This window comes from Spermophilus citellus (assembly GCF_964194105.1).
Source record: "Spermophilus citellus genome assembly, chromosome: 1".
Lineage (NCBI taxonomy): Eukaryota > Metazoa > Chordata > Mammalia > Rodentia > Sciuridae > Spermophilus > Spermophilus citellus.
Window position 1 is genome coordinate 26,137,134 of NC_138182.1, and position 13,087 is coordinate 26,150,220.

General features: G+C 49.4%; 1 protein-coding gene across 7 annotated transcripts in view; it reads right to left on the reverse strand.

Annotated features, from left to right (window-relative positions):
• SLC7A1 (solute carrier family 7 member 1) overlaps positions 1-13,087 on the reverse strand; it is a 109,118-nt gene that overhangs the window by 30,360 nt on the left and 65,671 nt on the right. For 5 of the 7 annotated variants that reach the window (XM_081286264.1, XM_081286261.1, XM_081286262.1 and 2 more), the window contains 5 exons: positions 12,434-12,536; positions 10,212-10,429; positions 9,765-9,931; positions 9,171-9,279; positions 4,981-7,707 (listed from right to left, as the gene is read on the reverse strand). In XM_081286264.1, the coding sequence (XP_081142390.1) occupies positions 7,604-7,707; positions 9,171-9,279; positions 9,765-9,931; positions 10,212-10,429; positions 12,434-12,536 (701 nt within the window). In that variant the 3' untranslated portion in view covers positions 4,981-7,603. Of the gene's footprint in view, positions 1-4,980; positions 7,708-9,170; positions 9,280-9,764; positions 9,932-10,211; positions 10,430-12,433; positions 12,537-13,087 lie in introns of those variants that run through there. The other 2 variants (XR_014021079.1, XR_014021080.1) reach the window with 1 other exon arrangement.

The following is a 13,087-nucleotide window of genomic DNA, read 5'->3' on the forward strand; positions in this document are numbered from 1 at the left end:
ACCCAATATTTGTCACCTTCCTTGTACCAAGAAGCCTTGGAGAGTTTGGCTATCCTATATTAGAGTCTTGTATCATCTCAGAGCTGCTACGGAGGAGTTAAGTGCAGGAGGAACCCAGGAGTCGAATGACTTCCCATCTGCAGGCACAGTTGAAGGTCATCTGCAAAGCTGGTGCTTCATCAGTGCATGGGCATCAAACATTGAATGACTTGTCCTCTCATTCATGGTGACCAGAAGGTGAGGATCCTGCTCACTCCTGAGTCTGCATCATTTATTTAAATACTCCCCCCCCCACACACACACACCACTACCACCATGACCACTATCCACCATCACCAAACAGCACCACCACCACTAGCACCACCAATACCATCACCACCATCAACAGCACCACCACCATCACCATTATCCACCATATCATCATCACCAGCACCATCAGCAGCAGCACTGCCACTATCACCATGGCCACCACTACACCACCATTACCACCATTACCATCACAGCGCCACCATCACTAAAGAGTGGCAAGCCATTCTGGTTGTTAAGACAGGAAGAGTTAATTCACTTAAATTGCATTTGCCAAATATCTTTTAAAAAGCCAGTCTGCTTTTCTGAAACCTCTTGACCCAGACCTCATAAAAACAAAACAGTGAAAGACATCTGGGGTTTCTAAATGCCAAATTCTGTCATTCCCATCTCAGCATGGAGATGCCATCCATTCGCTTCCTCGCTGTGTCTGGAAGTGTTTCCAGTGGGGTAGGAATGCTCTGTATCTCTGAACACCTGTGTGTGTGACCCCCTTCTTTCCTCTTGGGCATGCATCACACAGACACCTGAGCAAGTCCTGTAACACAGCTGCTGTCTCTGCCTAGTGACTGCTCATTTCTCTGCACCCAAATGAATGTATCAGGGAGCAGTCTTTAGTTTCCTGCCTCCCCCACCGTGCTAGTGGAAGAACACACTCTTATTGTGCAGAGTTTAAAAGCATTGCTGGCAGTTGCCCCCTACCCCCCAGCATGGCTCCTGCCCACTTCCCTACTCATCCTCAGTCCTCTGGGATTAGGGGTTTGGCTTGCTGAGAGGCCAAGGAGTTTGCTGGGGCTGTTCTTTCCAGTACCAAAGACACTGTTTTATTCTGAAGATTTTTTTTTTCACATTGTATTTTTTTTTTTACAGCTCTATGTATGGCTTGTAAAACTAAACAAATCCCTTTGGGGGGACAGACATGCTTATCTACAGTTGGTTCCAATCCTCCCCTTTGCAGCCCCAGATTCTGCCCAGATCTGGGGTGACTGAAGGGTCTGAAAGGCTAGGGGAGTTCCCCGGGCTAGAGTTCCATAGGATTCCTGGTTACCTGGAATGCTGAGCTAATTTGGGGGACAGCTTTTGATTCACCAGAAGCATCTCACAATCGAACTACATGAGGAAAGGTTTGCCTACGTGAAGTTCCCTTGGTACTGCAGACTGGAATGGCTGCACAGGGGGCTTTTGAAGCCCCGGTCTAAGAAATTGCTGAAAAACTGAAGCATCTTTCCAGGCTGCCTTGCAGCACCCAGAAGCAACCACTAGGTGGCAGTGTGGCACTGCAGGAACCAGGGTCCAGAGCTTGCCTTCTTACTAGACAGACATCCAGGAACAAGGTGTGCCCCGAGCCTGTGCCCATTTCCAAATTCCAGTATGCATTGAGCACTCTGGGCTGCCTTGCTAAGACAGCCCACTTTGTAAGACCAGGGCTGCCTGTTGGTTCTCTCCTTCCTTTAAGTCGTGTCTAACAGTAATCACACTGGGGGTGGAAGCTACCCTGTCTTCCTGAGACACATGCACATCCTTTTTTTCACACTGCCCAAGCTTGGGTCTGATTCCCTGTGTGGCCAAGGAACCCAAAATGTGTGTGCAGTGCCCTGGCACGGATTCGCATCACACCGTCCTGATCGTAAACATGATGGGCACCAGAAAGAGCAGTTTGCTGTCCTTCCCTGTCCAGCCCCCTGCATGTCTGCTTCCAGTGCTATCCATCAGCTGAGCAAACGCAAAGGTTAAACCTTATCTTCCAGGCAACCGGTCTTCCAGTATGAATCACTGCACTCAATGTCTGGGAATTAAGACCCACATGGCTGAATTTGCCTTCTGTGCAAAAACAATGTGTCCTTTCTCCAGGGAGCTGGAGGAGTGGGATATCAATCATTAGAATAGCTACAATCCTGCCCCCAGCTCCTTTATGCCCTGCATGTACCCCAATCCCCCTAACAAAATAGTGAGCATGTCAGCCAAGGTGTCAGTGGAAGGGCTTTTGCTGAGTCCCATGTCCTCCAGTATTTGTCCGATGGCTGGTGACCTCTGGAACCCCAAAGCCAAGCAGGTTTGGAGATAAGGCAGAAAGAAGACACTCACAAATGTGGGTCTGAGGGATTCCCTGGCTGAGGCTCAAGTGATCGGGATAAGGATTCCCCCACTGGCTACAAGAAAATGAGGCCATATGATTAAAACCATCAGCTATGGGAAAGCAGGAAGACGCTGAAGGAGCTGAGATCTGTAACTTTCCACAGTGGGGCGCGCTTGGGAGGAACCCAGCCAAAAGCCGCTAGAAGTCTTGAGATCACACAGTATACATGGAAGCCACAGACAGAATTTATTAGATTTTGCAGAAGCATGAGATAATGTACCACAAAATAGTTGGATTTTACAACATAAAGTATGGTAGGAAGTTGTCAATGTACAGTGTAGTCAGCAAAAAAGAGAAACAGAGCAGTTTCACATTTTTTTTAAAGGTGATGGATGACACCTGCGCTTGTCCTTAAAATAAAATAAAATATAATAAGAAAACAGGAGGGGCCCAGCGGAGACCAACCTCATTTGCAGTTTGCATCAGAATCTAAATCTAGTATCACCATTATAAGAAACTATAAGAAAACTATTAGAAAAATAGAACATCAAATGAGCAAAAAAATATCATACAATTTACATAATAAAAAACACACAACTCTTTTGTAATGGCTCCATATTCAGTAGAAGAAAAAAACTTCCTGGAGAAACCACAGCTATTCAGGTTTGATAATAAACCAACCCTCATTAGTATCATGACCCTTTTGTGATCCTTAAACCCACTGAAGCTGAAAGGCACAACGGAAGCAGGAAACATATCTTAAATATATATTATAATTTCTCAAATGGGAAAATAAGTCCCCAAACTGAAAAAGTTTGTCATCGAGAAACATGAAACCATATACCTTGTTAATCAATTAACAAAGTCTGAATGCATCTCCCCACCCCTGCTTCCTGACCCTGCTGGACACATTACACCCTGAGAACATCCTCTTGGACAAGGTCTCTGTCTCACGTGGGTTTCTGGCCGGCAGGCAGTTCAACTGGTAACAGGATGATCCTGGAGGGCTCCTTGGGAACTGTGCCTAGAGCGCCTTGGTCCCACCAGGTCCCTCTGGTAAGAGAGCCTGTGGCTCAATGAAGCAATGGGCACCAAAAGGCTCTGGATTAAGAGTGACAAAGATGAAAGCCGGGTGACTTATTTTTGCCTTGAGAATCCATTAGGCACCATAACCACAATGTCACTTGGAGTGTAGCATCTGGCACCACCACATCAATGAAGCATTTCATGATCCCCCAAAAAGTCTGACAAATGTACTTCTCCCCTGGGAGCCTCACATAGAATACTCATGACCATGGCAAACAGATAGGGTTTGAATTTTACACAACTATACACAACATATACTCAGTTCCGTCTGAACTTGAACTCTGTAAGTTTTGCACACGCATCACACATTCTCTGCCCAGTAATTCCCCTGTCCTGGGAGCGCAGGAACCTACTAGAGGGTGGACCTGGACACACTTCTCCATCCGTCCATCAACACCGAGGACAGGCGCCCTGGCACTTAACCATCAGCTCCTATTAGCAAGAAAAAAGTGTCAGTGAACAGGGCACATTCAAATCAAAAAGGTGGGTCCCAGCGGGGAGCCAGGAACGCTCCTGCAGTGAGCCCAGTATGTCCAGCAATGCCTAAGAAAGGCTGGGTGGGGTCTGTGCAGGGCATGTCCACACATGGAACCCAGCCTCCTGTCCAGTACTCACAGCTCTCCAAGGCTCACCGTGCTGGGCAAGAGCCTACAGCTAATTCAGAATGCCTGCTCAGTGTCAGCGGGGAGGGGGGAGCAGGCCCCTCACAAGTCTCCCAGTATCCTGCTTGAAGTGCAGCAAAATGCAGGGTGGCCAAGGGTCTCCTCCAGATGTGCACGCAGCCACACCAAAGGTGCAGGAGGGGGTGCTCCAGAGCCTTGGTCAGGAAGGATGGGTGTAGAATCCCAGAGACCCCTCGTCCTGCAGTCACTTCTGGCCACAGGCAGGGGAGTGACATGTGGAGCTAAACACTGCCTCAGCACTTGGAACTAGGTGGCTGATTGCCAGATAGAGATAAGGGATTCAATGGAGTTTTTGCCTTTGCAAAACCAAAATCCAAATGGGGGAAGATTTGAACAATTCTGAAAACAGTATGAATTTAACAGTCTTCTGATTCTGAGATGGCCCAGGAAAGAGGAGTATACAGTTTTCCCTCTTGGATTGAAACCATGTTGTCCAATGCACAAAAGTCCACCTGACGGGCGTGGACCGGGATGATGGGAGTGCCATCCAGAAGGCAGCTCTCGTCCCAGCCCATCATTGGGCTCCCCCGCTGCTGCTCAGGAGACATCTATCACCCCTATTCTTCAGCAGAGCTCTTGGGGGTTCCTACTATTGGCTTCTTCCTAAATTTGAGCCTGGCGAGAGAAAGGGTGCTTACTCATTGAAAATGAGTCTTTCTAATCTGAGTATCTGGTCCCAGTGCACAACAAGAGAAGACAGGGCATTCCGCAGGACGTGTGCATCTTCAGAAGGTTCGCACATCCTGACTACGTAGGAAAATACCACCCAAGTCCTGAAACTGAGAATGATATTCTTATTTGCACAAGGGGTTAAGAGATGTGAAACTATTCTTTCTTTTTTTCTTTTTCTTTTTTTTTTTTTTTTTGCCTGTGTGTTTTTATTTTCGGGGAAGGAATGAGGGACGTGGTAAGAAAAGGCTTATTAAAATTGAGAGGCTCACTCCAAATACCATTCCATGTATCACTGCCCCTATTACACAGAAAAGCCCCCTGACAAATGCACACAATCTTTAATAAAAGCAATGAACTCTTCATGCAAGTCACCTTATGTGTGCCTTCTGAAGAAGTTTTTCCTCTAACAAGGGAGGGTACAGGGGCACCATATCCCCCCACCCCCGACCCCTGTGAGCTTCTGTGTTGCACAGTAAGCATCTGACTGAGGAAAGGAGGGCAGATCTGTGGCTGTCAGCATGTTCCCGTGATGGGAGACTGTTTGACTGTGGTCAAACCCCCAAACACCCCTTTCTACCGTGCAGATTGATGACTGATACAGGCCGACACATCAACTTGTAAACAGACCATCAAGCGCTGCTTGCACAAAAATTTCAGCCAGAAAGAAAGTTAAAGAAACAGAATGCTCTCTCCCCACCACCTCATTGCTCACCCTCATTCCTTCAAGTTCTCTTTGCCTATACTGAAAAAATAACAGGAATAAAAAAATCAGGCAAACAAACCTAATAGGTCATAAGAAGACAACAGACAACTAAAACCCCCAACAAAATAAGTTAATATTTATGAAAATATTTTACAGCACCAATCTACATAAATTTAAATACCTTTCTTTGGAAACCCAACCCTTGGGGTCTTAGGATACTCCCTCTGGGACATTCACAGATGCAATTTGGAATAAAGCTTCCAGCAAGTGGTCAGAACTGGACATAATTACCTAGCTCTTGGCCATGGGCCACCCTCCATTGGTTGACCTGGTCTTTTAGCTGTTTACTAATTGTTCCTAATTTTTATTTTGTGGTGCTGGGGATCAAACCCAGGGCCTCACACATGCTAGGCAAGAGCTCCACCACTGAGCCACAGCCCCAGCAGTTTTACTATTGCTTACATCTCTCTAAGAACCTCCTGCAACAGAGGGGAAAAGACAAGTGCCATCAATCAATCAAGTTTCTTCCCACCAGATTTGCATCAATGGTCAGGCAGGAAAGAAACAGGAATCTAAGCTTTAAAAGCAGCAGCTATTTCTCTGTGGTGTCTAAAATGCGGCTCTCTCTCACCCTCCCTGTGGGCTCCGGTGGTACTTTAAATGGAAGTGAGGCTCCATCAGCATTCCCCTTCCCTGGGCTTCTATCTACAAGGAGTGTGTGAAATGGTGTTGGTCCTAGGTCCCACCCCAGCTACAGGAGGGGACAGAGTGTAGGGTGTAGACAGGAGTCACAGAAGGACACTGAGGTCTCCGCTGGACCTCAAGGGTATGGAAGGCCGCAGCATCTGGACCACAGATACACCAGGGCAACAGGACTCCAAGTTGCCTCCTTGTGGACCACACACCCCGACCCACAGGCCAGCGGCTCGCAGTCATTGTTTGGCCATTTTCCAAGTTAAAGTTAAGCCCCAACTTAATCTGGTGGAGTGATTCACAACTAACAGGAGGATTCAATTTCCTTATACATCAGAAGCCAAACAGACCATGTCAGGGGGCAGAAGTGTCACAACCGCAGACCGAGCTGCCACCTGTTTTGAGAACCTTATAAGATCCAAAAGACTGGTGTGCAAGCCACCAGAGGGCAAGACTTAGTGAATGGAAAAGACCCCAGAGTGTGAAACTCTCCTGGGGCCAGTCCTACACAAACACAGTGTTCCAGTTACTCAGGACACATGGCCAGCAGCGACAGACACCAGAGCAGCAGGAACTCTTCCTGACCTCCAGGAACGGGACTGGAGAAGGTCCCTTGGTCCATGGGCATGCACGAGACAGCCAGCCCTCCCCTGACCTCAAGGCCTTTGTTCTCACCAGAAGCCTCCCGTCTTCTGTGCCTAGGATGAACCGCCTGCCCTCGGTCCTGCTCCCCCGCGGTGGGCTGGGTCTGTGACGGTGTCAGAGCCAACCTGCTCAGAGGGCACTGTGGGCAGAGGCCCAGTCCTAACACCCCACCTGAAAGCAACTCAGAGGGCAGGAGCAAGGGAAGTCAAACAGCCCTGTTATTATTCTAGTGGATTGCTGTCACTTGGCTCTGGGATGGCACTGCTGGGGACACACTGTTTTGTGGTACTCATCTTGCATCTATGGCTGGCTGTTTGGGGCTGAGGGGGAAATGGCTATGGAGGTCTGGAGTATGTATGCTTGCAATACCAGAGCAGTCCCCAGGGAGGGAGCCCAGGTGACCTCCCCTCTGCCTGGACACAGGACACAGCCCTCAGGGCAAAGGTCAAAGCAGCACAGCTGTCTGGGGAGGAGAGGGGCTGTTTTCTTTGTTCAGCGGGAAGTAAGGAGATATATGGCCAGCCACAGCCAGGTGGCCCTGGCCAGGGAGCTGTCTGGAGGAGGCCGAGGCCTCAGGCGCTGGCTGCGGCTGCAATACGGTTAGTTGCACCTTTGGTGGCACTGGGGGTGTTGCAGACGAGGGTGGTTCCTATGATACTGGTGGAGAGTGAGGTGCTGCCCAGTCCTCTGCAGACATCCCTCGGGGGCTGCCACAGCTCTGGCCAGCGAGGCTGCACGTCACTTGCACTGGTCCAAATTGCCGTCGGGAGTCTTTGCCTGGTCAGTGCCCAGGGACGCCTCCTCGCTGTGCCACAGCCCATAGCCGAAGTAGATGACGAAGCCTGTGGGCCAAGAGCAGAGCAGAGGCGTGAGCAGGGTGGGCGGGGCTGCCCAGCACACATGGGGGCTCAGGTGCAGAGGGCCGCCCTGGCGCCGACTTCTCCATCTGCACAAACTGGGCACGTAAATAAGGTCGGCCAAGGTCATCGTCTTACTTCTCCTATGCAGAGCTACCCACATCCTTCCAGGCGTCCTCACGCTGCCCCTTCCTGAGCTGCTGGGGGTAAGGCCAGGGAGAGCCTCAGGGCCCCAGCTTAACCCCTACTGCTCCAGGTAGGAGGGATTTGGGGCAGGTTCCTGGCTTTCTGCCTATCCCACTGCAGGTGAGGGGACCTACTCAACCCGAAAAGCCAGCATCTGGGACTCCAAAGGTGTTGGTGGGGCCTGCAGCCTAGGCTTCTAACCCAGAGATTGGCCAGCGGCCCCAGGGCCACCTTGTGCGGTTGACACATGGGAGGAAGCTCAGGAAGTGAGCTCACAGGGACTTCTACGGGGGGGGGAGTGGGGGGTCCTCACCACCAACAGCACGTGGCCGCAGTGGGCGAAAAGCAGCTGTTTTAACGAGTGCTATAGAGTCTGTCTAATGTCACAGGCGAGACTGCAGAGGAGGACCTGTCCCTTCACCTAAAGAGGAGCACATGTCCTTGAGAAAAAGTGCCGCTGGGGAGCCCTGGGACACCGAGAGGTGGCAGCCATCTTGCTGCAGCACCTGAACCCAGGGCTGACAGTCTTGGCAAGGACACAGCCCTCAGGGCAAAGGTCAAGGAGGGGCTCCTGGGCATCAGTGTGAGGACTCAGACACTGAGAGAGACCCAGGTAGAGCCCCTCCAGGACCAGGGGTCAGAGGCCCACAGGGAATGGGACACAGCCCTAGAGAGGGTTCACTGACACCCAGGCAGCAGACCCCCAGACCAGGCACCCCTGGGCGTCACATGTCAGGAACAAGAGAATGAGTCCTGTCAAGAGCCTCCCGGGCCCTGGCAATACCTTCCCCGGGCTCTGAAGTGCTGTCCTTCTGTGAGGATGACACTGTCATCAGTCGGTGATCCCATGCCTGCCGGGGTCTACAGTCTCACACAGACCCGGTGCGGGCCAGGCTGCAGAAGGCCCAGTCCAGATTCTTCCGAATGGAGTAACAGGTATCTTGTCACCAATACCGCGAGCCTGGTACTTAGTAACATCCAGCCCCAGCCTAACGAGGTAACCAGCTTGGGCAATAGACTCTTACCTTGAAAAGTATCTAAAAGGGAGGGGAGAACCCACAACCTACCAGGGGGGGCCTAACATTGTTTTAGACAAAACAGTTGATGACGTGTTTCCTTGTGTTATGAAATCTGGAACGAAGGAGGGTCTATGGCATTAACCTCCCAGCCAAGTAGCAGGCAAGACAAATGAGCAGCCCTCACAGGCCTGAGGGCAGGGGGAGGCCCCAGGAGAAGGTGGAAAAACCCCTGACCTAACATACCTACGAGCATCCACACAGCAAACCGGACCCACGTGCCCTGGTCCAGCTGCATCATGAGATAGATATTCACAAAAATGCTCAGGACAGGAAGCACCGGCAAGAAGGGGACCTGCAGAGACAAAAGGCAGTGTCAGATCACAGAGGGTGGCCCACGACTGCAGTGCACATCCCCACACCTCCAGTTCACACGGACACGCCCACCGGCAAATCCCAGCAGGTGGAATTGGATTCCAAGCCACTAACTGCCAAAGTGAACTTCTTTCTAATTTTTCTCTCATTATTCTCCACTTCGTCTCTAAGGTAGAACTATTTTATGATTCGTAGAATCTAAAAATGTAGAAGCTTGGAAATGACATGTAATCCACCGAGACAGACATTTACAATAAGTCCCCGTGGACGAGGTGCACCCCACCACGAGAGTCATGGCTTTCCTCAGCAGACACCCTCTGTGTCCTAAGGATCCCTGCCCCATTTCCCAAGGACAGCTGGCCTGAGCACCTCTGGAGCAACAAGGTCTGGAACAGCCTCCCAGCAGGACCAGGTCTCAGATCTACCAGGAGACTCCCCACAGGTCTATTAAGCTGAGGTGCTCACCTTGAACGAGAGCTTGGTTTTGCTTTCAGACTGCCTCCAGATGATGCCCGTGACCAGTGCACAGAGGAGGATAGATCCCGTGACCAGAAAGATTGCCCACAGCTCCCCATTGCCCAGAGCCTCTCGTCCAAGCACGGCCACCAGGCACAATATGATGATAAGAATTGCTGAGAGGGAGAGAAAAAAAAAGAGGGCTACAGCTCAACCAGTTCTCAAGTTCCTACAGGTACCCTCAGTTCTCCCCTGAAACCTGTCCAGAGGGAACTTCATTTCTGTGGAATCAATTACAATTTGGACAGAAAAATTTATGTCACAGTCTGTTAGCAAACCAGATATTCATCTTCTCCAGCAACTTCCCCCCACCCACCCCATCCCCATGGACAAGAAACCCTACAGTGCCAACAAGCAAGACCCCACACCCCTTACAGGGAAGAGGCAAGCTCTTACCTATGAGGCTGGCTGAAATGTTCACAACTAGCCCAGACAACTTGGAAGGCTCCATGTTTTTGGGTGACAGTATAGCTTTCAAAGAAAACTTCTCTGCTTCTGGTAAAAAGCCTGTCTGGGAATCACTGGCGCTCACCAGTTCATTCTGGTCGACTTGATCTAGCTCATCACTGGTTCTGGCCATCTGGTACACCAGGTTCGGCTGTTCTGGCTGATATCTGGAAAGAGATGCATGAGGCATGACCATTGTTATCTGCTTTCATTAAGGGAAGGAGCACATACAACTGAAATTCTCAGCAAGCCTTAAATAAAGATAAATTGCCCAAGACGCAAGGCATGAAATAGGACAGAGAGGATCAGAATGGTACAGAGACTGGGAAGAGACCTGCGTACTTCTTCCAGCTTCTCGGTAACACCCTCAATGTCTGTTTTGGGGGAATATGACCTCCACTGTAAGGCAACTCAGTCAATGTCCCAAGAGTTTCTCTACGTCTGTGAAGAAGGGGCCTTTGAATATTAAGATATTAGGCCACTTCCCACAAAACCATGTTTGCAGAGAGCTAAGAGTAAGGACAGAAATAGAAAGCAATAACACTAAAGTCCTGTTTGGTGCAGAGCCAGAGAATCCTGTCTGCAGGCTGATGGATTTGAGAAATTCTGTTTGCGTGACCTAATTGGATCAATTTATTCTAAAACTCCAAGAGCCTTGGAGTAAATAACTCTATAGAGCTGGGTGAAGGACCGAGCCTGAGGCATGATTTCCAGGACAGGAGCTACCTGCAAGAAAAGCTTCCATTTTAAATGTGGTTCCTTATCTTTGCCCAAAATGAACAAAGTGCAACTCTCTTCCACAGCTTCGAAAAACAGAATGCCTTTTAAATTCTTTTGCATATTATCAATTCTAAGAGTGAGCCATAAAGATAGTTAACTGTTTTTGCACAGAGTCCCCTGTGTAACATAACCTTGGTCAATTAAGAAAGTGGAGGAACCTTTGAGAACATTCTAGCGTTGTGCCAAGGGAAGGAAGGAATAAAAGGCATGTAGAATAGTTTTAGCTGATTCTACAAAGCCACCACTGAGGCTCAGCTCAGGTCTTATGGAAATTAGGTGCTGAGTACATCAGAAATGGGACCAACAGCCTCACAAGTATAAATACCTGAAAAGAAATGTGGACGTTCTTGCAGGGTGACCAACACTAGAGTCTCCATGAGCACATGGTCTCATGACAAGTGCCACCTTGGGCCATCTCTGGGGTGGAGCTCTGTCTCCCCACAGTAAAAGGAAAACTGAAGCCTAGAGCTGTGCTTTGGGAGGAGGTACTGGGGTGGGTGAGAACACCAAGCACTGATCTTGGGCCCAGGAACCACTTCACTGTGACTGTCCTCAGGATGGAAACAGCCAGACCCTGGAACGTGTCCCTGAAAATCAACCGAGGCCACTCACACCAAGCAAGGGGATTCACTTTCCCAGTCACAGTGCAACCAGGCTCCAGGAGCATCACACAGTTCCTTGGATCCTCCCAGTGCCCTCCAGGGCCAGGGCCCAGTCCCCTCTATCCCAAGAATTTGGACAGTTTTAGACATTACCCTAAACCTTCAAAAATCTTAATCCCAGGATCCAGACCCAACAGTGGACTGAGAACCATCTGTATCTTCCTAACTTCTACCCAGAAAAAATGAGGGCACATGATTCAGGAAGGCTGGGGCCACCCTGACTCTTTTCAAGTGTTTCCAACTGCCACACCACTCACTGTCCTTGGCAACTTCCAAAGGAGCTATCGCCAACCTAAAAGTTATGCCACATTTTTTTAAATTTTTTTTTAGGAGAGAGAGAGAGAGAGAGAGAAGAGAGAAAGAATTTTTTAATATTTATTTTTCAGTTTTTGGAGGACACAACATCTTTATTTTATTTTTCTGTGGTGCTGAGGATCGAACCCAGCGCCCCATGCATGCCAGGCGAGCGCGTTACCGCTTGAGCCACATCCCTAGCCCAACACATTTTTTTTTCCTATTTTATTTTAAGACAGGGTCTTGCTGAGTTGCTAGGTGCCTGGCTAAGTTGCTGAGGCTGGCTTTGAACTCTCAATCCTTCTGCCTCAGCCTCCCGAGCCGTTGGGATTACAGGCATGTGCCACCATGCCCATCCACATAAGCCTTTTATTAGGATGTTAAATGGCTACATGCACCTACATTTGTCATGGAGCCCAGAAACGCCATACGTACCGTAAGACTAAAACACAGGCAGCCACCAGAGAGTACGCCAGGAGCGTGCCGATGGACATGAGGTCCACCAAGTCCTTCAGGTCAAAGAGAAAGGCCATCACAGCTGCGGAGAAGACAGACATCAGGATCCACAGATGGTCCTCTGAACAGGTCAACACCAGAACCATCACCCACCACCTGTGATCTAGGGCACACGAGGGGCACTGCTTTCACTCCCAGCCCCAACCCCAGCCTTTCCATGGAAAGATACTGCTTCAAGGGAAGACAGTGTTCAGGATTAAAACATAGACGTGGTTTTCAACAGATGGTAGCCATAATTAACAATAATGACTATCATTTGTATAAAGAGGACTTTTATCCTTTTTGATCCCCATTGATAAACTTTGCAAGCCATCCCTACATACAGATGGAGAAACAGAAGTTTAGGGTTTAGGAGACTTTATCTAAGGTTACACAGCAAGTGAACGGAAGTGCTGGAATCTGAAGTAGGTTCCTGTGACTGAGTCCTCTACACTCGACTGACTCACAGACAGTCATGTCAGTCCATCCGTCTATCTATCCATCAATTATCCATCCACCTATCATCCACCCTTCATCTATCCAATCAGTCATCCACCCATCCATCCATTGTCCATCCAACACTCATCCATCATT